The following is a 24072-nucleotide window of genomic DNA, read 5'->3' on the forward strand; positions in this document are numbered from 1 at the left end:
ATAGTCAAGGCAGGATAGGATAAGTGATTGGATTAACGTGGTGGCATATTGGTTGGAGAGGAAAGGGTGGATTTTAGCGATGTTGTGAAGGTGGAATGGACAGGATTTAGTGATGGATTGAATATGTGGGTTGAATGAGAGAGAGGAGTCAAGGATAATGCCAAGGTTATGGGTTTGTGAGACAGGAAGGATGATGGTGCCATCTCTGATGATGGGAAGATCAGGGGAAGGACAGGACTTGGGTGGGAAGATAAGGAATTCTGTTTAGAACACGGACATGGGAGTCAGAAGGACCTGGGTTCTAATTCCAGCTCTTCCACTTGTCTGCTGTGTGACCTTGGGCAAGTCGCTTAACTCGTGGCCTCAGTTACCTCATCTGTAAAATGAGGATTTAGACCGGAGCCCCATGTGGGACAGGGACTGTGTCCAACCTGATTACCCTGTATTTACACCAGTGTTCAGAGCAGTACCTGGCACATACTAAGCACCAAACAAATATCATAAAAAAAATTTGCCCTTCCCTTTCTGAGGTTAATTTGCCCTCAGAGGCCGGAAGGGGGGCTGACAGCCCCACCCCTTTCTTAGTTTGATTTGGCTAAGACTATCCTTTCTACTCCACCACACTCTCCCCCACCCTCAAATACATTTTCAAAAAAAAATAAAAGTAAAGAAAAGTTAGGAACTCTCATTTTTCCTGGTTCCGAGGATGAAATTTCGGGTGTTACCTTCCATTTAAAAAAAATGACATGGCTTTCTCTTTGACTGTCGTGCCCATGTTTTATTTAATAGGCTGCAATCTTAGATGCCAGAGTTGAACATCTGAAACATTCGTGGCAGTGGATGCAGCGGGGCTCAGTGGAAAGAGCCCGGGCTTGGGAGAGAGAGGTCGTGGGTTCTAATCCCGGCTCCGCCGCTCGTCAGCTGTGTGACCATGGGCAAGTCACTTCACTTCTCTATGCCTCATTTACCTCATCTGTAGAATGGAGATGAAGACTGTGAACCCTCACTGGGACAAACTGATTACCTTGTATCTACCCCAGTGCTTAGAACAGTGCTTTGCACAGAGTAAGTGCTTACCAGATACCAATATTATTATTATACTGTCAAGAAGCAGTTTGGCCTAGTGGATATAGCCAGAGTCAGAAGGACCTGGGTTCTAACCCTGATTCCACAGTTGTCTGCTGTGTGATCTTGGGCAAGTCACTTCACTTCTCTGGGCCTCGGTGACCTTCATCTGTAATATAATAATAATAATAATAACAATAATAATAACAATAATGGTATTTGTTAAGAGCTTACAATGTGCCAGGCACTGTACTAAGCAATGGGGTGGATACAAGCAAATTGGGTTGGACACAGTCCCTGTCCCATGTGGGGCTCACAGTCTCAATCCCCATTTTCCGGGTGAAGTAACTGAGACCCAGGGAAGTGAAGTGACTTGCCCAAGGTCACACAGCAGATAAGTGGCAGCGTCAGCATTAGAATCAATGACCTTCTGACTCCCAGGCCCATACGCTATCCACTATGCCGGGCTGCTTCTCCATATGGGGATTAACACTGTGAGCTCCTGTGGGATATGGAGTGTGACCAACTTGATTTGCTTGTATCTACCCCAGCGCTTAGTACAGTGTCTGGCACATAATCAGCGCTTAACAAATACCATAAAACAATACTTAAGCATGTTTTCAGTGGTGAAAGACCGCTGAGTTTCACTTTCCCTTCGAGCTGAATAGCACCAACTCCGGGAAACTCCAGCACCTGTTTTTCTCCTCATGTCAATACTAGGGCACCTGGTCACCCCTCTTGGGTTCTGTCACTTTGACTCTTCTCGTGCTCTTTCACCGTGGCCTACTGGAAAGAGCATGGGCTTGGGAGTCAGAGGCCCTGGGTTCTAATCTCTGCTCTGCCACTTTCCCTCCATGTGAACCTTGGGCAAGTCATTTCACTTACCTGGGCTCAGTTACCTCATCTGTAAAATGGGGAGTAAATCCTACTCCTGCCTTCATAAACCGTGAGCGCCCGTGTCCAAACTTCTTACGTTGCATCTACCCCAGTGGTTAATACAGTGTTTGTAAGCGATTAAAGATATTACTATTATGATTATTATTAATAACAATAGCTTGCACAATTCAAGTGCTTGGCAAATTGTATTTTCCAATCGCTTCGTGCAGTGCTCTGCACACAGTAAGCGCTCAATAAATACGATTGAATGAATGAATGAATGAATGCTGCCAGTTCCAATGGCATTCCAGGATGGGATTTTGTAGAGGGTGTTGTCCACCAAATTCCCAGAAGACTCCCTCTTGGAAAGGGAGGAGAAACCCTCAGATTAGATTTGAGTGACTCAGAGATATTCAGGGAGAAAATAAAACCTAGCAGGAAGGAACAAGGGCAGAGCAGTCCTCTTAGGGAGGAAAAAATAAGCAGCTGTGGAACTGGGGCTCACCATGCTGCGGGAGCTGAAGGGTTTTGGGGTGAGCATGGATCACTAGAGAAAGGCCTGTAGTCCACCGTCGTGCTTGGTAAATGTCAATTAGTTTGGGTTTTTGTGTTTTTTCAATTTTTTTTTTGGTATTTTTAGTTGCTTACTACATGCAAGGCACTGTACTAAGCACTGGGGTTAGATTTAAGCTAATCAGGTTGGACCCAGTCCATATCCCACACAGGGCTCACGGTATTAATCCCCATTTTACAGATGGGTAATAACCGGAGTGCAGAGAAGTGAAGTGACTTGCCCCAGGTCCCACAGCAGACAAGTGGCAGAACCGGGATTAGAACCTAGTCCTTGCGACTCCCTGGCCCGAGCTCTATCAACTGGGTCATACCACGGGCTTGGGAGTCAGAGGTCATGGGTTCTAATCCCGGTTCCGCCACTTGTCAGCTGTGTGACTCTAGTCAAGTCACTTAACTTCTCCGTGCCTCAGTTACCTCCATCTGTAAAATGGGGATTAAGACTGTGAGCCCCACGTGGGACAGCCTGATTACCTTGTATCTACCCAGTGCTTAGAAAAGTGCTTGGCACATAGTAAGCACTTAACAAATACCATCATTAGTCTCGGCAACAATCAGTTGTGCCTTTGGTGACAGTGGGGTGACAGCGGGGAGTCAGGTAGCAAATGTTATGACCAAGACAGGCGTGACTTGGTAGATTTGAGGACTAAGGGAATGTCCCTGTCCCCCCCTAGACTATAAGGTCATTGTGGTCAGGAAACATTTCTACCACCTGTTATGACCAAGATAGAAGCGTTCCCAGGGTAGATCTGCAAAGCCAGGGTACATATCCATCCTCTCAAGACTGTAAGCACACTGTGGACGGGAACACGTCTCCCAACTCTTTATATCGTACTCTCCCAAACGCTTAGTACAGTGCTCTTCACGCAGTAAGCGCTCCGTAAATACGATCGATTGCACGACACCCTGATGGGAGTGCTCCTCCCATATAGACTCTGAAGTTTGAGGAATGTAAGAAACTTGGAAAAGGTCCAGTGGCAAGACGCCAATATTTTTAGAAGCGTGAAAAACAGAGAAAGGTGAAAAAACATTGGTGTGCTTTGGCCCGAAGGAGAGAAATAATGTAATCCTAGGGTGTCAAATGTTCTCCCCATAGGCCAGGTCGGTCCCAATTAGTAGTAGCATTTATTAAGCACCCTTCTGGCCAAGTGCACTATACTGGGTGCTTGGGAATAATATTAACGATACTTGTTAAGCGCTTCCTACGTGCCAAGTCCTGTACTAAGCACTGGGGTAGAAGCCAGATACTGAAGACGGACACACTCCCTCCCAGAATGAAGCTCACACTTTAAGTAGAGGGAGTAGGATTTAATCCCCATTTTACAGATGAGGAAAATGAGATCCAGAAAAGTTAGGTGACTTGCCCAAGGTCTCACAACAGACGAGTGGCAGAGGTGGGATTAGAGGCCACGTCCTCTGATTCCCAGGCCTGTATTCTTTCCCCTTGACCACACTACCTCCCTTGAAGCACAGAATAACTCAGGGGAACATGTTTTCCCCACCCACATGGAGTTTGCATTCTAGTGGAGGAGACAGGCATATAACTCTTTACTCATTTTGTATGATCTAAATGAGTAAATCAAGTGGATAGATATATGGGAGTGCCGAAGAGGGTGTAAATAGGTCAAATTCAGTGGAATTGGTTGAGGGAAGGATAGGGCTCAGGGTGCTGGGAAATTAGTCAATCGTATTTATTGAGCACTTACTGTGTACAGAGAACTGTACTAAATTCTATATATAGAACAATATAGCAGACATATTCCCTGCCCACAGGGAGTTTTCGGTTATGCACCCGCCCCCACGAACATACACCTAGGCTAAGAGGCCTTCCCTGATGACTCGGTCCTCATTTCCGGTGAGCGCTCAATAAAATACCTTTGATAGATTGATTAATCAGCGAAGACTCTTTGGAGGAGGTGGAATTTTAGGAGGGATTTGCATGCCGGAAAAGCTGAGCTCTGTCTGATTCCTTCTCTCCTTTCTCCATCCCTACATTGATCCTTGGGGACTTTAATATCCAAGTAGATGTTCCCGACAACCCTTCCACTGCCCGTTTTCTATCAATCCTCAACTCCATCCACCTCCAGCTCCACCCCAACTCTCACACTCGCCATCTTGGACACACACACATACACACTTATCTCATCATCTCTAGCCACTGCACAATCATCATCTTCACCAACTCTGAAGTCCCTCTATTTGACCATAACCTCACCTGCCTTCTTTCCCACAAACCTCCTCCCCGCAAATCTGTGCCGTTCCTCTGCAGAGACCCCCGATCTTCTGACTCCATCCAATTTTCGCAAGGCATCATACCCCCTTTAGTCTCCATACCCAAACTACCTCTCCCTCTATGACCAAGTTGACGCCCTCAATGTCACCCTCTCTGCTGAACTCAATGTACTCGCTCCCCTATCCCTCTGTGAATCTTGTACCACTAACCCACTGCCCTGGATCACCTCCACAATCCACTTCCTTTGCTCCTGTGCACGAGCCGGAGGGCGCTGAGGGCGGAAATTTAGATATCAGGCCGTCCTCGTCATCCTGAAGTTCGTCCTTACATGCATTAACTCTGTCCGGCCAAATTATTTCTCCGTCCTTATGAACACCCACTCCCATTGCCCTCACCGGTTGTTCCAGGTGTTTAACTCCCTTCTCAAACCTCCTGTCTCCTCCCCTAACCCCTGCCTCCCCCCCTCCCTTTCTCTTAATGACCTGGCTATGTACTTTAGTGAAAAAATTGAAACTATCAAGTGTGATCTCCCCCCAAATCTCCCCTGTTTCTCTCCAGTCCTTTCTTCCTCCTGCCCCCTCTTCAGCTCTCCCATCTTTCCCAGCAGTATCTCAAGAGGAGATCTCATGCCTTCTCTCAGAATCCATCCCTTCCACCTGCGCATCCGTTCCCATCCCTTTGCACTTTTTCAAAATGCTTGCCCCTTCCCTTCTTCCCCACCCTGACGGCCATCTTCAACAGTTCACTCTCCAGTGTTTTCTTCCCCAGTGCTTTCAAAACAGGCTCATGTCTTCCCTATCCTAAAAAGAACCCGTCGCTTGACCCCATGGCTTCCTCCAGTTATCACCCCATCTCCCTCCTACCATTCCTTTCTCTAACTCCGTGAGCAAGTTGCCTACACCTACTGTCTCAAGTTCCTCTCCCCCAATTCTCTCCTTGACCCTGTCCAGTCTGGCTTCCGTCCCCTTCAGTACACAGAAAACACCCTCTCAAAGGTCACAGATGATCTCCTGAAATGGTGAGATTTTTTTGGATGTGAGGAGACACAGGAAACCAGTGAAGGGTTGAGAAGAGAAGAGATGTGGCTCAAGTGTTGCTCGCAGCGTTCCCATTTGGTCTGTAGAATATTTTTTAAAAACCGCAGAACTTGAAACAAACAGGTTAAAAAAACCCTCAAAATCCCTCAGCTCTGTCCTCCATTTGGGGGTGGAAGGAATGAGGGGGGTGAGAGAAGAGTGGGTTCAAGAGGGTGGAGAAGCAGCATGGCCTAATGGAAAGAGCTCAGGCCTGGGAGTCAGAGGACCTGGGTTCTCTTTCCAGCTCTGCCACTTGTGTGCTGTCACTTAAGCTGTGTGGTTCATTTCTCCTTTTTCCCTCCTTGGACTATGAACCCCATGCGGGACAGGGACTGTTTCCAACTTAATTATCTTATATCTACCCCGGCACTTAGAATAATGTATGACACATAGCGCTTAACAAATACCATTTTTAAAAAAATGTAAGGAAAGGGAGGTTGACAGAGGATGAGAGGAGAAATTGAGGGAGGTGAGCCCCTTGAAGGCAGGGAAGATATATCTCGCTTTTTCTCTCTCCTCTCCTTGGTTCACAGTATGGAATTTCACTTTTAGTAGGCACTCAATAAATTCCATTAATTCACTGATTTGGAGGATAAAGGAGCAGATAAGGGAGAAACCAGAAAGAGGGAGATAGGTGGTAATGATGAAAAGTGAAGGAAAGGAAAAAAATTCCTTCAAGTTTTCACAGGCCTCCGCCAGTTTTAGAAATTGCTCTTGTCTGATCATGGGAGTCTGCCTGAGTTTTATTTCGAGAATTGGGACACTTCCCCTTTCCATTGTCTTGAAGCAGGCTGTGGTTTTCACACACCAACCCCTCAACAGAGCCCCACCCAAGTGAGAGAAACATAGGGCTCATTTGGAAACAGGGAGAGTATCAATCAGCAATATTTATTGAGCGCTTTCTGTGTGCAGACCACTGTACTAAGCACTTGGGAGACACATTCCCTGCCCCCAAAGGAGTTTAGAGTCTAGAGGAGGCAGCTAAGGACCTCTCTTCAACCTCCCCTTTTTCCCAATCCCCAACCCCTCGTCACCCTTAATCCTAAACGTCCCGTTTGTGGGATTTGAGCCTGGGATGGGTACAGGCTGTCTTAATAATAATAATGATGGTATTTGTTAAGTGCTTCTTATGTGCCAAGCATCGTTCTAAGCACTGGGGTAGATAAAAGGTTATCAGATTGTCCCACGTGGGGCTCCCAGTCTCAACCCCCATTTTATAGATACATAGAAATTAAGTGACTTTCCCAAAGTCACACAGCTGACAAGTGACAGAACCGGGTTTAGAACCCACAACCTCTGTCTCCCAAGCCCGTCCTCATTCCACTAAGCCAAGCTGCTTCTCATCTTGTTTTTTATTTTGCCTCATGTCACCGAGTTGTTCATGTGGTAAAAGTACAGGGAATGCTACTGGTTTGTCCTTCCTCAGGTCAACTAGTAAAAAGTTATTTGAAGGCCAGGGGCCTACACTTTGCACCTCCTCAGTGCCTTCTGTCTACTCTGTCAGCCTGCGTCACTATTCCAAGGGTTTTACAAACAACAACAATAATAATAATAATAGTGGTATTTGTTAAGCACGTACTATGTGCCAGGCACTGTTTTGAATGTTGGGATAGGTACAGGCAAATCGGGTTGGACACAGTCTCTGTCACCGTTGAGGCTCTCAATCTTAATCCCCATTTAACCCATAAGGTAACTGAAACATAGAGAAGTGACTTGCCCAAGGTCTCACAGCAGCAGAGCTAGGATTAGAACCCAGTTCCCGGGACTCTCAGTCTTGTGCTCTATCCACTAGACCAGGAGTCTGTTATTTTGTATCTCAAAGAATAATAATAATAATACTCATCAGTGTTTAAGCACCTACTATGTGCCAAACAATGTACTAAACACTGGGGTAGATATAAGCTAATCAGGTCCCAGTTGAGGCTCACATTCTTAGTAGGAGGAAGCACAGGGATTGAATCTCCATTTTGCTACCGAGGGAAGATAAGATAATCAAAGCCTTGTAATGAATACCGGCAAAACTTGACCAGGCTCAGAGCTCAGTGTGTGCTATTAATTGTCATCCCAAAATGCCAAAAATTTTTTGTTGTTTTTAAGGTATTTGTTATGGGCCTATTATGAACCAGGCACCGTACTAAGCACTGAGATAGATACAAGCGCATCAGTTTGGACACAGTCCATGCCCTACATGGGGTTTACGGTCTTCATCCCCCTTTTGCAGATGAGGTCACCGAGGCCCAGAGAAGTCACTTCCACCAAATCACGCAACAGAGAAGTGACGGAGCTGGGATAAAACCACAGGTCCATCTGACTCCCAGGCTCGTGCTCTGTCCACTCGGTCATACTGCTTCTCTGTTGTATTCTCCCAAGTGCTTAGTACCTTCTTCTGCAGGCAGTCAATGCTTAATCAATGCCACCGATCGATTGGCATACTAAGCACTGTGCTAAGCGCTTGCCAGGAAGCGCGCTGGCTGTGGATCGGTGTCCACGCTATCCAAGTCTTCGCCAGGACTTCGGATCCAGAATTCCCTGGGGTGGGAACTGTTCCTGCCACAATTCCTAGCCCCTTTTCTCGACCTCCTAAATTAGGGGTATTCGGGAATGGATGGGGCGGCCTATTGTCCTCCAGAGCTTTAGGGGAGGGACGTAGAGACCCCCACCCACTCCCAGGATGAATGAGGTCAGCTCCACTGTCTGCGTCCCACACGGCCCAGCAGAGGGAAGTTAACACAGGCTTTGGTGGCGAAACCATCAGCTCATCGCCTCAGGTCCCCACCCCGGGGTCCGGCCGGCTCCGGTGTCTCCACCGCTGGCCAGGGCGGAGGATCGGGGGCGGTCGAGAGAGGGGAAGAGATCCTCTCACGTGGATAAAACCCAGAGTTTCCGCCTCCCTCACCCCAACCCCGGGCTCTCGAAGACTAGATAGAAGCAGTGCTCGCCCTTCGACCAACTTTGTAGCTTTGGCAAATAGGAAAATTATCTTTCATAGTATTAACCATTATCGGAAAATGGGGGAGAAAAAGAATTCTGGTGCGTGTGGCTCCAGGGGTACTTAGTAAAGTGGATGTAAACATTTTGCTAATAGGACCTCACATCAAAATGTTTTCATGGGGTTCGTGGTTCTTATGAGGTGAGGCTTTGGAAGATGTGTCTGTAAACTCAGTTTCAGATACCCGAAGTGTTTTGTTCAAAAGCATTTTTGCGATGTGTTTGAATATTGAAATGAAAAGCTCTCCTTTGGCACCAAATCCTTCTCATGGATAGATTTTATATGAAAGAACCAAGTCTACGTGGAAATGAAATATGGTAACGGTCTTGTTTTCGAACTCTCAAATATCCAAATGTACCTAGAGATTCCAGCTCCTTTCAGGGAAGAATCAAGGAAGCAGCAGGGGCCAAGCACTCTAACTGATCATTTCTCTCTCGTGGGCTAAAATAAACCTTGTCAATATTCCACGGCTCCACCTTCAAAGTGACAGAACATTCCTTTCTTGTGTTTTAGAATATCCCCACAAGTACGGGCCACAAGGAGGCTGTGCCGATCATTCCGTGTTTGAGAGGATGAGAAAATACCAGATGACGGGCGTAGAGGAAGCCACTCAGGTATAGTACGGAATCGGATATAGGGCCCCCGGAGAGGAATGGGATGTGTGTAGGCGTATCTATATATCCAGATTTGCATGGATGACTTAAAAATTGACACGATCTTTTGCATTTGATGGTTTCTCCTTCCTGGCCTTCAGTTTTTTCTGATCACAGCAGATTTTTGTTTTTGGTTTTATTTTCTCCTGTGTAAATTTTGTATGACAGCACTAGCTTTAAGGAAAATGCAAGATTCTTTTTTCAGTGGTATTTGTGAAGCACTTCCTATGGGCTAGGCATGGTAATAATAATAATTATAGTATTCGTTAAGCGCTTACTCTGAGCCAAGCACTGTTTCAAGCACTGGGGTAGATACAGGGTAATCAGGTTGTCCCACGTGGGGCTCACACTTTTAATCCCCGTTTTATTACAGATGAGGTGACTGAGGCACAGAGATGTGAACTGACTGGCCCAAGGTCACACAGCAGACAAGTGGCGGAACTGGGATTAGAGCTCAGGTCCTTCTGACTCCCAGGCCCATGCTCTATCCACTGGGCCACGTGGCTTCTGTGCCTCAAGCATTACATTTTCTTCGTCTGACTCGGGGGGCGTCGGGCGGAGGGGAGCTTCATGTTCTGCTGGCATTTTTCCATTCTAGGGAGACCCTTTGGTGGGGCAGACTACCCGTGCTCCTTGGCCTTCACTATGTAGCCACCTCTACACTGTGTTATAAGGGAAAGTGGGATGAAATTGCTATTACTTGAAACCCATTAATTTGAACGTTGGGTCACCATCTTCGTTTTAATCAGAATTCATCACTTAATTAACATGAACCTAAAGGAAGATTAGGTGCAGGGAGCAAAATAAAATTCTGGAGGGATATGAAATGTATGTAACTATGTATATATCTACAAATTATGTATTACAAATGATTTGTTTATATTAATGTCCGTCCCCTGTCTAGTGTGTAAACTCTCCGTGGGGGAGGGAACGTGTCTGCCCACTCTGTGGGGTACTCTCCCAGGCGGATAGTATAGTGCTGTACACATTGTAAGTACTCAATTAATGCAATTTATTGATTGAGTCATTGATTAAAATCTGGAGAAATAACTCTCTGGGGAGGTAAAATACCAATATATCCTGATTTCACGGGTGGAATTAAAAAAGCGAGTGGCTCCTTCGATCCGCAGAAACATTACGAAGAACATGTCACGAAAGGTCCGGAGCTGTTGAGGAAAAAGCGTGCGGCTTCAGCTGAAAAAAACACGTGTCAGCTTTACATTCAGACAGACCATCTCTTCTTCAAGTACTACGGAACCCGGGAAGCCGTGATTGCTCAGGTATCGGTATCTTTTAGACTGTGAGCCCGTTGTTGGGTAGGGATTGTCTCTATCTATTGCTGAATTGTACTTTCCAAGCACTTAGTGCAGTGCTCTCTGCACACAGTAAGCGCTCAATAAATTCGATTGAATGAATATCGGTGGAGTCTCCCAAAGCCTGAGCGGGCCTACCTGCTGCTCCTCGGTCCCATGGCTGAACCTGTGCGGCTTATAGACAACCCGTTAAAACGCGAGAGGAGCGCCGTACCAATCGGGGTCAAAACACGTAGGCTCAAAACTTGGAGAAAATATTCCCGGAAAATAGGGATTCCTTGGGAAGGATTGGGCAGGCAGGGTTGGGGGGGTCCAGGGCAAATAGGGGTGGGGGTCTTCAGGAGTACACAGTCCTGGGTGATGCTGACTGCTTCCAGACAGCACAAGGCCTCGGGGCCACAGTGCTATGAAAGTGGGGCAGCCCTTCCCTGTCCTGGTTGTTGTTGCCGCGAGTTTCTCTGGCAGGGCCGTGCCCCTGCCCTCCGGGGAAAGGGCGGGTTGAGGCACGAGGCGCCTCGCCCGCGTGGGACCCGGTGCCAGCAAACTGGTCTGACCGGCCGGGCAACAGTTCCTGGCCTCAAGGAGCCGTCGCCCTAGGGCTCCAGCCGTTGTTGTCTTCCTCGGCCCAGATCCCCCCGGGGCAGGCGGTCTCTGCCAGAACAGCTCCAGCGGAGGCGGGTTTCCCTGAAAAAGACTGGACGACTGTGTCAGGGAAAGCCCCCACTAGAGTCCCGGAATGTTCGGCCGTTTGGTCCACAGGTTCTCGGCTGGGAGGCCTGGGTCGGGGAGGGGAGGAGGGCCGGAAAAGTTCAGAGACAGAGATGGAAACAGGCAGACCCGGAGACACTCAGGCCGATAGAGACACAAGAGAGAGGACAGGCAGAAACAGAGAGCGGACAGAGAGGGAAAGAACAGACACTCTGAAGGTGGGATTGAGTGGTGAACTGTGGACTTGAGCTTCTCATCCCCTGTCACTGTTGCTTTGTCTTGGGAAAGGATTGGCCTTTAAACCTATGATAAACTAAACAAAGTGAAAACCTATATCCGTTCTGGAATTTGTAATTCGGAGTGCTCTCCCGTGCACCTGGATCCGTACCCTTTAAGCCATTGATATTCACCCCATTCTCATCCTCACAGCACTTTACGTCCACATCGGTAATATCTGTCTCCCCCTCTGGACTGTAAGCTCCTTGTGGGTAGGGATCGTGTCTCCCAGCACTATTGTATTGTCCTCTCCGAAATGCTTAGCGCAGTGCCCCGCACATGGTAAACGCTCTGTCATTACCATTGATTGATTGATTTCTCGGTCTTAGTTAAACCTTCCTTAACGCCTTTGCGGCTGTTGGTTTTTGCCCCAACAGATCTCCAGTCACGTGAAAGCGATCGATACAATATATCAGTCAACCGACTTCTCAGGGATCCGTAACATCAGCTTCATGGTCAAACGAATAAAGGTAAGGAGTATGGCTGGAACTGGATCTTTTCTCAATTTTTAAAAGTTGGAAATACGAGCAAACTTGCTGACTAGTAGCTTTTCCAACTTTATTAATAATAATAACAATAGTAATTATGGTATTTAAGTGTTTACTATGTGCCAGGCACTGTATTAAGTGCTGGACGTAGCATAATTCAGTGTTCCTGAAACGGGAGCCTTTGTTTGTTTTTCCTGGGGGTGGGGAGGGTGCGGGGATTTATGGGGGTTTTTATGGTATCTGTTAAGTGCTTACTGTGTGTCAAACACTGTTCTAAGTGCTGGGGTAGGTTCTGGTTAATTAGGTCGGGCACAGTTCCCTGTCCTGCATGGGGCTCACAGTCCAAGTAGGAGGGGAAACAAGAATCGAATCCCCATTTTACAGTTGAGGAAACGGAGGCCCAGAGAAGTCAAGTGACCTGCTCAGAGTCCTACATTAGGGGAGTGGCAGAGCCGGGATTAGAACCCAGGTCCTCTGACTCCCTGGCTCGGGCTTTTTCCCCTGAGCTGCGCTGGTTCCCCCTGTTAGACTGGGACCCCCGTGGTTATAGGAGTTTCCTTGGTTGTTTAGGAAAGATTAGCCACCTGCCTTGGGCCTGACCTGCTCCTGACCTCCATGGAGCCCTGAGGTGGAAGCCTAGATCCCTTCCTTTCCCCGAAGTTGTTTAATGACTTCTTGCCTGGGAACTTCCCCTCCCTCAGCCCCACCCAGCTCCAGGTTTTTCTCCCAGGATTACAGCTACAGAATCGCAACTACTTTTATTTTCAGACTGGGAATTGTTGAATGTATTTTTCTTTTATGGTATTTGTCAAGCGCTTACTACGTGCCAAACACCCCACCAGCACTTAGTACCGTGCCTGGTATGTAGTAATCATTTAGCAAATACCGCTGGGGGAAAAAAAAAAGAAATAGATAAAAACTAAGCACTGGGCTAGATACAAGATAATCCGATCGTACAACAGTCCCTGTCCGACAAAAACAAGAAAAATTAGAGAGTTCTTTAACCCACCCTTTTTGATGAAGATAGGCAAGAACATGGCCATTATTAAAGAGCCCTTAATAGGAGTAGCTCTTCTAAAAGAATCCCTGTCTGTTCCATGCTATTTTGGGTGAAGTCTTTTAGCAATTACAATGTTTTGTATTTGTGGGGGAAAAAAACCCGAAGCTTGGTACATCAAACGAGCCCTCCTCGGCAATGTCGAGTGAAATATTTCTATGCTGCCTGAGGTCCTCTGTAATTGAGGTTGAGTCATTTGTCCATACTTAGCCCAGGATGTGGAAATTGCGTAAGCCTGCATCTCAGAACCGTCTTAAGACGAAACCCACAGAGACTCTTGTAGAACTCTGTACGCTGTGAGAACCGGGGTTGAGCCCAGACAGGCTTAGAACAAATAATAATTGTGATATTGATTAAGTGCTTACTATGTGCCAGGCACCGTACTAAGCACTGGGATAGATAGAAGCAAATGGGGTGGACACGGTCCCTGTCCCACAGGGGGCTCACAGTCTCAATCCCCATTTTACAGATGAAGGAACTGAGGCCCAGAAAAGTGAAGTGACTTGCCTGTGGTCACACAGCCGACAAGTGGCGGAGCCGGGATTAGCACCTAAGTCCCCCTCACTCCCGATCCCGTACTCTATTCGCTGATACCTCGTAAGTGCCAACAGGGACCTAACTGAGGAAGTAATTGGCTTTTTTGATTTCCCCTTAAATGAACTAATTTAAGAGGAAATCAAAAAGCCAGTGGACAGTCTGAATATCGGTGAGTCCAGCCTGGCCCAGCCCTGAGCCCTTCTCTAGGCTGCTGACCTAGAATTTGTGTTTCCCAGACAGCGGTTCTTTTGCTCGGCCCGGCAGCGTGGAAGAACAGGGCCTTAGGCTATGGGGGATTATTAGGTGGCGTCCAAAGAGCTGCGACTGGGGATGATAGGTGCCCGGAAGGGTTCGGGAAGCGGCCAGGAGAAATCCAGCCTGCCGAGAGCAGTTTCCCCGTGGATCCCATTCCAAGAGTCCTGTTGTCATTTTGTAGATCAACACCACCAGCGACGAGAGGGACCCCACCAATCCCTTTCGTTTCCCCAACATCGGCGTGGAGAAGTTCCTGGAGTTGAACTCGGAGCAGAACCACGACGATTACTGCCTGGCCTACGTGTTTACGGACCGGGACTTTGACGATGGGGTCCTCGGATTGGCGTGGGTCGGCGCCCCCTCAGGTAGCCGGTCTCTCTGGGGCTTTCTTTCGTTGGCGTGGGACAAAAAAATGCCATCCGGGAACAGTACGTGGAGGAGGCACGAGGAGCCCTACGTCCTTCCCGGTCAACAGGAGGGGACAGGTTTGGCCCACCCTTATCTTCATGAGAAGGTTGGGAGGCACATCGGATGACAAGCCTGTGTATAAATTGTATTTTCATAATCTTTCTTCCCCACCATCTTCCTTTCTTCCCTTCCTCTCTTCCTCCCCTTCCTGACTTCCTCCCTCCTCCCCACCCTTTCTTTCCCCTCACCCATTTATACTCTGCCACTTCCCCTAATTGTAATTCATTGTCTAACTCCCTGAACTAAACTGTCAGCTCCTTGAGGGTAGGGATCATGTTTCCCCATCATATTTATTGTATCATTACTTCCCAAGCATGTAGCCCCGTACTCTGCACACAGCGCTCAATAAACACCGCCAGATGGATCGACTCAGCGCTACTCTCCTTCATTTTACACCTTGGGCCGCTGCTCATTTGCATGGTTGACTTACAGATGCCTAACTGGATAACCGGGACTTCCATTTTAAATCTTTTAATCCAATAAATACCAAGTGCTTACTTGTCCCTTCCTGATTATTCTCATTAGTTGGGTCTGTGATTGGGTAGCAAAGCATGAAAAAAGAATTTGTGCTTTGGCTCTGTTTTGATTCTTTTTGGAATACCACGATCTTTAGTTCTGTACTAAAAGCTACCTGTTCTTTTTTCCAAATAATAATATTTATAAAACGCATACTGTGTGTCGAAGACTGTACGGTGCACTGAGGGGTGGATACAGTATGATCAGATCAGACACAGACCGAGGGAGGGAGAACAGGTATTTTCCCCCGTTTTATAGATTAATAATAATTGTGTTACTTTTTAAGAGCTTATTACGTGCTCTGTTCTAAGCACTGGGGTAGATACAAGTTAATCAGGTTGGACACAGTCCCTGTCCTGCATGGGGCTCGCACTGTTAATCCCCATTTTACAGATGAGGTCCCTGAGGCTCAGAGAAGTGAAGCGACTTGTTCAAGGCCACACAGCAGACATGTGGCGGCGCTGGGATTAAAACCCAGCTCCTTCTGACTTCCAGGCCTGTGTCTTATCCTCTAAGCCACGCTGCTTCTCCCGAAGAGATTGAGATACAGAGAAGTTACCGATTGATTGATTGAATAGTGTGAGTGTGGGAGCGATAGGCGTCAAATCTGCAGGGATGAGGAAGGCGCGACCCTGGCAGCAGTGTGAGCTGGTCTCCTAGCCTCGACAGTCCCAGGCCTCTGACCGGACTTAATAATAATAACATTATTATTATTATAGTATTTAAGCACTCACTATATGCAAGGCACTGTACTAAGCACTGGGGTGGATATAAGCAAATCGGGTCGCACACAGTCCCTGTCCCATGCGGGGCTCACAGTTTCAAACCCCATTTTGCAGATGAGGTAATTGAGGCACAGAGGAGTTAAATGTCTTGCCCAAGGACACGCAGCAGACAAGTGGCGGAGAGCTGGGTTTAGAACCCATGCCCTTGTGACTCCCAGGCCTGTTCTCTATCCACTTATGAGACTTGGGCTTACAAGACCCCCAGATGGCAGTTCTGTGGTCTGAGCTCTCTGAAAATAGTATTTATTGATTCAGTAGTATTCATTGAGCATTTGTCCTAAGTCACACAGCAGACAGGTGGCGGAGCCGGGATTAGAACCCAGGTCCTTCTGACAAACAGGTCCTGGCTCTGTCCACTAGGCCATGCTGTTTCTACACACAAAAAAAATCAAATTCCCCATCTTTAGGGGGATGTATTTACATTGCTCTATGATGGATAGCATCTTTGTGCTTTAACAGCTTTAAAAATGTGCTCATATTGTTTGGTTCACTTTTATAGTTTAACATGCTACTTTGTGGAGTATCCCATAGTTTAACACTTTTTCTTCAGAGAGCCTGATCAGAGCACTAACCTGGGTGTAACAGTATGCAATTATGTGAAATTATCGTAAGCATGTGTCTCATTTCAGTGACTGACCCCAAAATTAAAAACACACACATGCACACACGTTGCCTGGAGACATTCTTAGCTACCATTTCCAAGCGCTTTAGGTTGGAATAATATTCAGGTTTATGTATAATTAAAAGAAATCAGGAAAGTTTTTTTTGTTTTTGTTTCTCATTTTAAGGGTTGTGTATATGTGTGTTCTTGGTTTGGTTTTTTTTTTAAAGTAAGGTGCTTAATGTCATCAAAAGGACAGGACTTTCATAAGAACTGTTTTCTGCTTTTTGAAATGGTTAACCAAGCTTTAAAGAGCAATAGCCTTCTTTGAAATGAATAACTTAAACATAATATAGTTATAGAGAAGTATTTTGAAACCATTTTATGCCCTCAATTTTCTAAGTAACCTAATCAATTTGATTCTATTTTAACAGAACCAAGTTGCAAAATTACCTTTTGCCAGGTTGGGTTCACACTAAGGAAGATTAGTGTGAACCAAAACATTAAACTAGAATAAAGTTCAAGTGGCGGGAGAAGGGAAGCAAAAATTGGGGTTTTTTTGTTGTCTTGGTTTGGGATTATTTATTTATTTATTTATTGTCACCATGCTTTATGTCAGTGTGGCCTGCTCTGGCAGATTGCATTACATTAAACATATTTTTTCTGTTTTATTGCCCCAAAAGTTTAGTACCCCTCCCTTTTGAAGTTCTCATTGAATGCTATCTGCAATTCTTTTTTTCTTGAAATGTTGTACTATAAATTCAGAGCCAAGGCCGAAGGTCGACTTTGGAGTCAGAGTGGTCTAGTGGCTTAGAGGACAGGTCTGGGAGCCAAGAAACCCAGGTTTTAGTCCTAATTCCCACTTTGATCCTCACCCCACCCCTAATATACTCATGACCGATCTTTATGCTTTCTCCTCTTCTCTTTTTAGAGGAAGGAGCAATTTATTTTAAAGTCTGTCTCCCCTTCTAGACCGTAAACTCCTTGCAGGCCAGGAATGTGTCCACCAACTTTGCTATCAGTCGATCAACCATATTCATTGAGTGCTTACTATGTGCAGAACGCTGTTCTAAACATTTGGGACAGTATAATATTATATAGTTTTATTGTATTATGGTCTCCAACTGCTTAGTACAGTACTCTGCACACAGTAAACCCTCAATAAATTCCATGGATTCAATTAAAATACGTTTTTCCCTCCTGTACTTCGAAGAATAGTTACTCCCATTTTGAATGCTTCTGCACACAGAAAATTAGATGTTTAGGTGTCATCCTGATATCACGAAACAAACCTGTCAGAAAACACTCAACTAAAACATTCCTTGTTGACTTTAATTTGGCTAGAGCTACCTGTTTTTGTCTTAAAGAAAAAAAGAAATTATGAGGGTGTGCCTTAGGATTCAGTGCAGAGTGGGTCTAGGATGGAGGGAGGATGAATGCAGAGAAGCCTCAATCTGTCAGTTATGCATGTTGAGCGCTAACTGTGTGCAGAGCACTCTACTAAACACTTGGGAGAGTACACTACCTGCCCACAAGTACCTCGTACTTAGACTGTAAGCCTCATGCGGGAGAAGAGACCATGTCCAAAGTAATTCACTCGTACTACCCCAGCGCTTAGAACAGTGTTTGGCACACAATAGCTGCTTAATAAATCCCATAAAAAAAGGAACTTACAGCCTAGAGGGGGAGACGGGATTTAAAATTAATAACAGCTATGTACATGATTGCTGTGGGTGATGATGGCAGTATCTGTTATGCGCTTACTATGTGCCAGAGACTGTACTAAGCGCTGGGGTGGATACAAATTTGAGTTGGACACAGTCCCTGTCCCACGTGGGGCTCACAGTCTCAATCCCCATTTTACCGATGTGGTAACCGAGGCACAGAGAAGCAAAGTGACGTGCCCAAGGTCACAGAGCAGCATGCATGAGTATAACTGCCCTTCTAGGTTGTAAGCTCCTTGTGGGTAGTGAATACATCTACCGATTCTGTTGGGTTGTTGCCTCCCAAGCACTTAGTACAGTGGTCTGCACACAGTAAGCGCTCAGTAAATAGCATTGATTGACTGAGAAGAGGAGCAGGGGCAGGAAAATCGACAGGTTCTTCCAGTTCAGGTTTTATAATGCAGCAAGGAGAAGGGGCATTGAGGGAAGTTGGCTGTGATCTTTGGTCAGCAGAAAAGATGAGTCTTTGCCATTCGTAGCTCCCATTCAAAAAAGGTAGCGGCTGTCAACTTCATTTTCATTTCCGACCTGGACGGAGAGTTGATTTCTTCATTTCCCTTTTCGAGACGATAATCCTCGTCACCTTTGTTTCTCAAACAGGGAGCTCTGGCGGAATCTGCGAGAAAAGCAAACTGTATTCAGACGGGAAAAAGAAGTCCCTGAACACCGGCATCATCACCGTTCAGAACTACGGCTCCCACGTCCCTCCGAAAGTCTCCCACATCACTTTTGCTCATGAAGTTGGACACAACTTTGGTTCGCCTGTGAGTCCTTCGGCCCGTCGCCATCTCTGTTGGGTGGAAAGGTCTCACACCAGTCGGTGGTATTTATTGAGCACCTACTGTGGGCAGAGCACTGTACTAAGCACTTGGGAGAGTTCCCACTTCAGCGTCCGTGACAAGGTTCTTTATAGGGCCGGGTTCGTGTTTTGCTCCCCTGGCATTTAGTGCTGTGCACACAGGAAGTGCTCAGTAAATACTGTCGATCAGTTGATTACTTCTCCGTGGGTCGTGCTGATCGGCACCGTCCAGGGTGTGTGTTTCCAATCGGTTGACAGATTAGAAATAGAGGACAAATACGGAAAAGTAATAGGTAGTACTGCCTAAGGCTGTAGGATTAAAATGAGTAATTATAGTGGTTGTCATTTCGGGGAAATACATTCCGTAGAGTTGCTTACATTTTACTTGTTCTGGTAGAATTGTTTTGGCTAGAGCTAGATTCAGGAAATCCAATTAAAGAGGGGTTTTTTGTCGTTGTAGTTGTTTTTAAGCAAGTGTCCAAGAAATAAATGCACTTTAAGAGCAGAAATATTAAGTGCAAGAAGCCCCCCCACCGACACCTTCCATGTTATACTTGGATTTGGTAAAACTAGCTAATATTCTTTGGAAATCAATTTTGCGACTGACAGGTATAGCTTTTTTTTTTTAAAAAAAAAAAAAAAAGAAAAGCTGTGAAGCTTGCAACTGAAAATAGAAACCAGCCTTTGCATTGCTCCAAGTTGGTTGAAGAGCATTGTGGCCTAATGGAAAGAGCACGGACCTGGGAGTCAGAGGATCTGGGTTCAAATCCCAGCTCCTGCTCCCTGCCTGTTTTGTGTCTGTGGCCAATTCACTTAACAGCCCCGTGACTCAGTTTCCTCGATTATAAAATGGGGATTCAGTGCCTAGCCTCCCTCCTCCTTAGACCGTGAGCCCCATGAAGGACAGGGACAGCGTCCAGCCCGATTAACTTGTATCTGCTAGACCGATAGTAAGGGCGTAACAAATTATTTTCGATCATTATGATTATATTATTTTAATTATCACAATATATTATGAAACAATATAGTATAAATCATTCTAATGCACTTATTATCATAATTATTATATGAACAAGTCATGGAATTGTGAGCACACTGTCCTGGGCTCCTGGGCACTTTCTCCTGTGTGTGTGTGTATAGAGAAAGAGGGAGAGACAGACACACACCTTGGGCAAGGCACTCAGTTACTCTGTGCCTCAGTTACCTCATCTGCAAGTCGGGGATTGAGACTGTGAGGCCCACATGGGACAGGGCCTGGGTCCAATGTGATTTGCTTGTATCCACCCCAGCGCTTAGTACAGTGCTTGGCATATAGTAAGTGCTAAACAAATATCATTATTATTATTACATGAGCATACCGGGTACCCATCTGTCCTTGCACATTTTATCGTGGGACTGGTACGGGCCTCGTTTAGTCCACTGGGACATAGTCTAAACATTTTATCCATAACACGCTCTGGGAGGTTTCTCCAGTTGGCAGAGTTTCCAAAGGGATGTGGCTTTGAGACCATTGCCGAGATTGAAGAGTTCTGCAGTTTGTGACAGGTAACACAGGTGTTCTCTCTTCCAGCACGATTCCGGAACGGAGTGCACTCCGGGAGAATCCAAGAATTTAGGGCAGAAGGAAAATGGCAATTACATCATGTACGCCCGAGCGACGTCCGGAGACAAGATGAACAATAACAAATTTTCTCTCTGTAGCATCCGCAATATCAGCCAGGTGCTCGAAAAGAAGAGAAACAACTGTTTTGTCGGTAGGTGTGATTGCATAAAGCTCAGAAGTAGATGGCTGATCTCTCGATGTGGGAGGGGCGGGATCGCACGTGCATTTTGGCCCACGAAGGGATTGAGGCAGGTGCCGGCTTCATTCGCCAGTTTATTTGCCCAAGTTTTATTTTCATTTTTTACGCCTCTTCTCGTGGTGCGCCTCACCAAATCACAGTCCCCTGCAGCTCGCGCCACAGTTCTGTGGCCGAGTTTAGGCTTTTAGCTCCTCGGAGGTGAGGTTTCTGTCTACTAACTCTATTGCACTGTCCCAAGCACTTAGTACAGTACTCTGCTCCCCGTAGGTGCTCAATAAATAACTACCATTCGGGGCCATCTAAGGTCGGTTCTGCCCGTTAAGGCCTCCCAGACAGTTCTCTGGGGCGCTTCTTTTCTCCGCGGTCTGTGGGCTGTCACTCCCCAACCCGTGGCCCTGAAAGGTGGGTATGAGAGGAGGGACAGTCTGTCCTTTACCCCCTTTAGCTGACATATCTGTGACACCTTTCCTCTCTACGCTGTTTTCTTTATTTGCTCCCCCACAGCAGTCAACCCCATTGACATGTCTCCTTCCCTTAAACCTGCGACCCTCTGTCTTCCTGCAGGGGTGGGACTGTCAGTTAGACAATTGTATTTATTGAGCGCTTCCTGAATGCAGAGCACTTACTAAGCACTTGGGAGAATACACCGTAACAATAAAAGGGCACGTTCCCAGCCCACAACTTGCCCAAGGTCATGGGGCACACAAGTGGTGGAGGGTGGGAGGGATAGTTCTCTTTTCCATCTCCCTGCCTCCCTCCTGTATTTCTTACTCTCCTGTCCGCCCCACCAGCCCCACCTGCACGTTCCCAGTTTTTCCAGCATTCCCTCTCGGGCGTTCAAAAGCCTATACTCCGTGCGGGGGGATGCAGGTGCCCAGCGGGGTTCTAATCACCCACCACTCCCAAAGACTCAGTTATTTTCCAGCCAAGTCAAGCCTGTCCCATCCCCCCCTTACGTCCCCCACATCTGTGTTTGGAATGGATGTGAGGGATGTGAAAAGAGGACGCGGGTCTTTTCCGAGGGGTTGTGGTGTGTCCCCCACGCTCCGCCCATGGTCACAGAAAGGCAGCGTCCCGCAGCACGCTCAGTCAGGAGAACTGAGGTCTGAACTCAGCCCACCGAGTGGCTTCTCCCCTTCAACCGACGGTGATCGGCGGGTCTTCCCGGGGAGTGGGCGGGCCAAGTTGGGAGGAATGGCACTTTGCGTCGTTAGGGACGGAGGCACCCCGCGGTCACATTGACCGAAAAGTGGTCACGAGACTCAGTTTCAGTTGACACAACCAGCTGCCCAAACAGGTGGGCTGGGGATAATTTCTAACCAACCCCTTCTGAAATGAGTTCAAGTGATCCGGCCCAAAGAACATTAAATTCAGTGCCCCGTACCCTCCCCAGGACTGGCTATTTTGTTCATATTCCCGAGGCCCTTCGGACACTCGACATCAGTTACCGGGTCTTGTTATAGAACGGTTTTGCAGCATTAAAATTGACAGACTGGCAAAGGAGCTCAGAAGGAGCCTTACCCAGCCTCACCTTACAAAAACTGTAGCAACTCTGGCCGCTTCTGAAAAATGTGCAATTCTGAAGGCCAATTCTCAGGCCACCTTGCGGGTATCATTTTCCCCCTGCACAGTACATGACACGGAGCTAAAATCCCAGAGTACCTGGGATCCCTGCAGTGAGTCGTTCCACTGAGTGATTTTTGTTCGTTAGCAAACTTCACACCAGAGCTAATGAAGCAGAGAAGCAGCGTGGCCTAGCGGATAGAGCACGGGCCTGGGAGTCAGAAGGATCTGGGTTTCTAATCCAGTCACTTCATTTCTCTGGGCCTCAGTTACCTCATCTGTAAAAATGGCACCAGGAGCCACCTTGCCAAATCAGCTTTCAGTCGGCAGAGGTTCATTTCACTTCGGCCCTATTGACAGGCAGGAAGAGCTGCAGAGTCGTTCAGCGAGACTTCCAAATCCACTGCGCTCAGTCCACTAACGGTCACCCTGCAGTGGTCCGGGCGGAGCCATCCCGCCGGAAGGTGGATTCGGGTTGGACTCCGAAACAGCGATCGATGGCTCAGTCTTATCTGTTGAGCTCTTACTGGGTGCAGAGCACTATACTAAGCACTTGGGAGAGTATAGTATAACAGGCTCGACACCGACCCAGTGCGATATTCGGAGAAGCGTCTCATTGTTTTCAGTTAGTCCCGGTGTAACAGTGACCTGGTCAGGGGGTCCTGGACGATAGCCGGGGGTCATGATGTTTCTTTGTGCCGATGGCACCAAGTTGGGAGAAAGGAGGAGGCTGCTATCAGTCCCTTCACTTCTCTGTGCCTCAGTTACCTTATCTGTAAAATGAGGATTAAAACTGTGAGCCCCATGTGGGACAGGGACTCTGTCCAACCTGATTAGCTTGTAAGACGGTCAGCTCATCTCTAGACTGTAAACGCATCACGGGCAGGTATTTATTGTTATAATGTACTCTTCCAAGCACTTAGTACAGTGCTCTGCACACAGTAAGCACTCAGTAAATACAATTGACTGATATACCCCAGTTCATAGTACAGTGCCTAGCACGTAGTAAGTGCTTAACAAATACTGCAATTATTATTATTTACAATCACCTTGTACCGACCGTGCGTGTGAACCTGTTTTCGTTTCTCGCCTAAATGCAACTTGGGGATATTAATTCTGTTGGTTTTTTTGTTTTGTTTTTTGTTTTGGGGGTCATTTTGCACCGCCCCCGCCGCAGAATCCGGCCAGCCAATCTGTGGAAACGGCATGGTGGAACCAGGGGAAGAGTGTGATTGTGGCTACAGCGATCAGTGTAAAGATGACTGCTGCTATGACGCCAACCAGGCTGAAGATAAAAAGTGCAAACTGAAGCCCAGGAAAGCCTGCAGGTAGTCCATGTTGCCGGAACCTAAACGGAAACGGCGGAGAGCGTCTCTCCACAGGGCGGCTTGTCATTCTTAACCTCCACGTCCAGGACGCGATCCGGACCTCGGGGCCGGCCCGTTTGACTGACCCGACTGTGGCCATTTTGGCCCTGCCGGGCCGTCCCCTGACTTGGCCCCTCCGGGTCTTCCCCCGACTCTGACTCCGGCCCCTCTGCCCCGCCGGCCCGTCCCCCGATTCTGCCCCCGACCCCGCCGGCTCGTCCCCCGACTCTCTGTGCTCCTTTCTTTCCCCTGACGTTGAACGAGCGTGAGAAATGGGAACGAGCCCGGCTTCGATTTGGGGAGGCTCTGTCCTCTCCGAGGCCCACGTTTCTCTCTTTGAATCTCTGCGGT

At 47.2% G+C, this 24072-nt stretch overlaps 1 protein-coding gene across 1 annotated transcript in view; it reads left to right on the top strand.

The window, feature by feature from the left end:
• The window catches only part of ADAM10 (ADAM metallopeptidase domain 10), a 122396-nt gene that overhangs the window by 85208 nt on the left and 13116 nt on the right, over nucleotides 1-24072 (top strand). Inside the window, exons 5-11 of the mRNA XM_029070428.2 lie at nucleotides 9323-9423; nucleotides 10593-10742; nucleotides 12137-12229; nucleotides 14278-14461; nucleotides 18791-18954; nucleotides 20560-20743; nucleotides 23532-23682. Coding sequence (XP_028926261.1) covers nucleotides 9323-9423; nucleotides 10593-10742; nucleotides 12137-12229; nucleotides 14278-14461; nucleotides 18791-18954; nucleotides 20560-20743; nucleotides 23532-23682 — 1027 coding nt within the window. The remainder of the gene's footprint in view (nucleotides 1-9322; nucleotides 9424-10592; nucleotides 10743-12136; nucleotides 12230-14277; nucleotides 14462-18790; nucleotides 18955-20559; nucleotides 20744-23531; nucleotides 23683-24072) is intronic.

This window comes from Ornithorhynchus anatinus, chromosome 8 (assembly GCF_004115215.2).
Source record: "Ornithorhynchus anatinus isolate Pmale09 chromosome 8, mOrnAna1.pri.v4, whole genome shotgun sequence".
Classification (NCBI taxonomy): Eukaryota; Metazoa; Chordata; class Mammalia; order Monotremata; family Ornithorhynchidae; genus Ornithorhynchus; species Ornithorhynchus anatinus.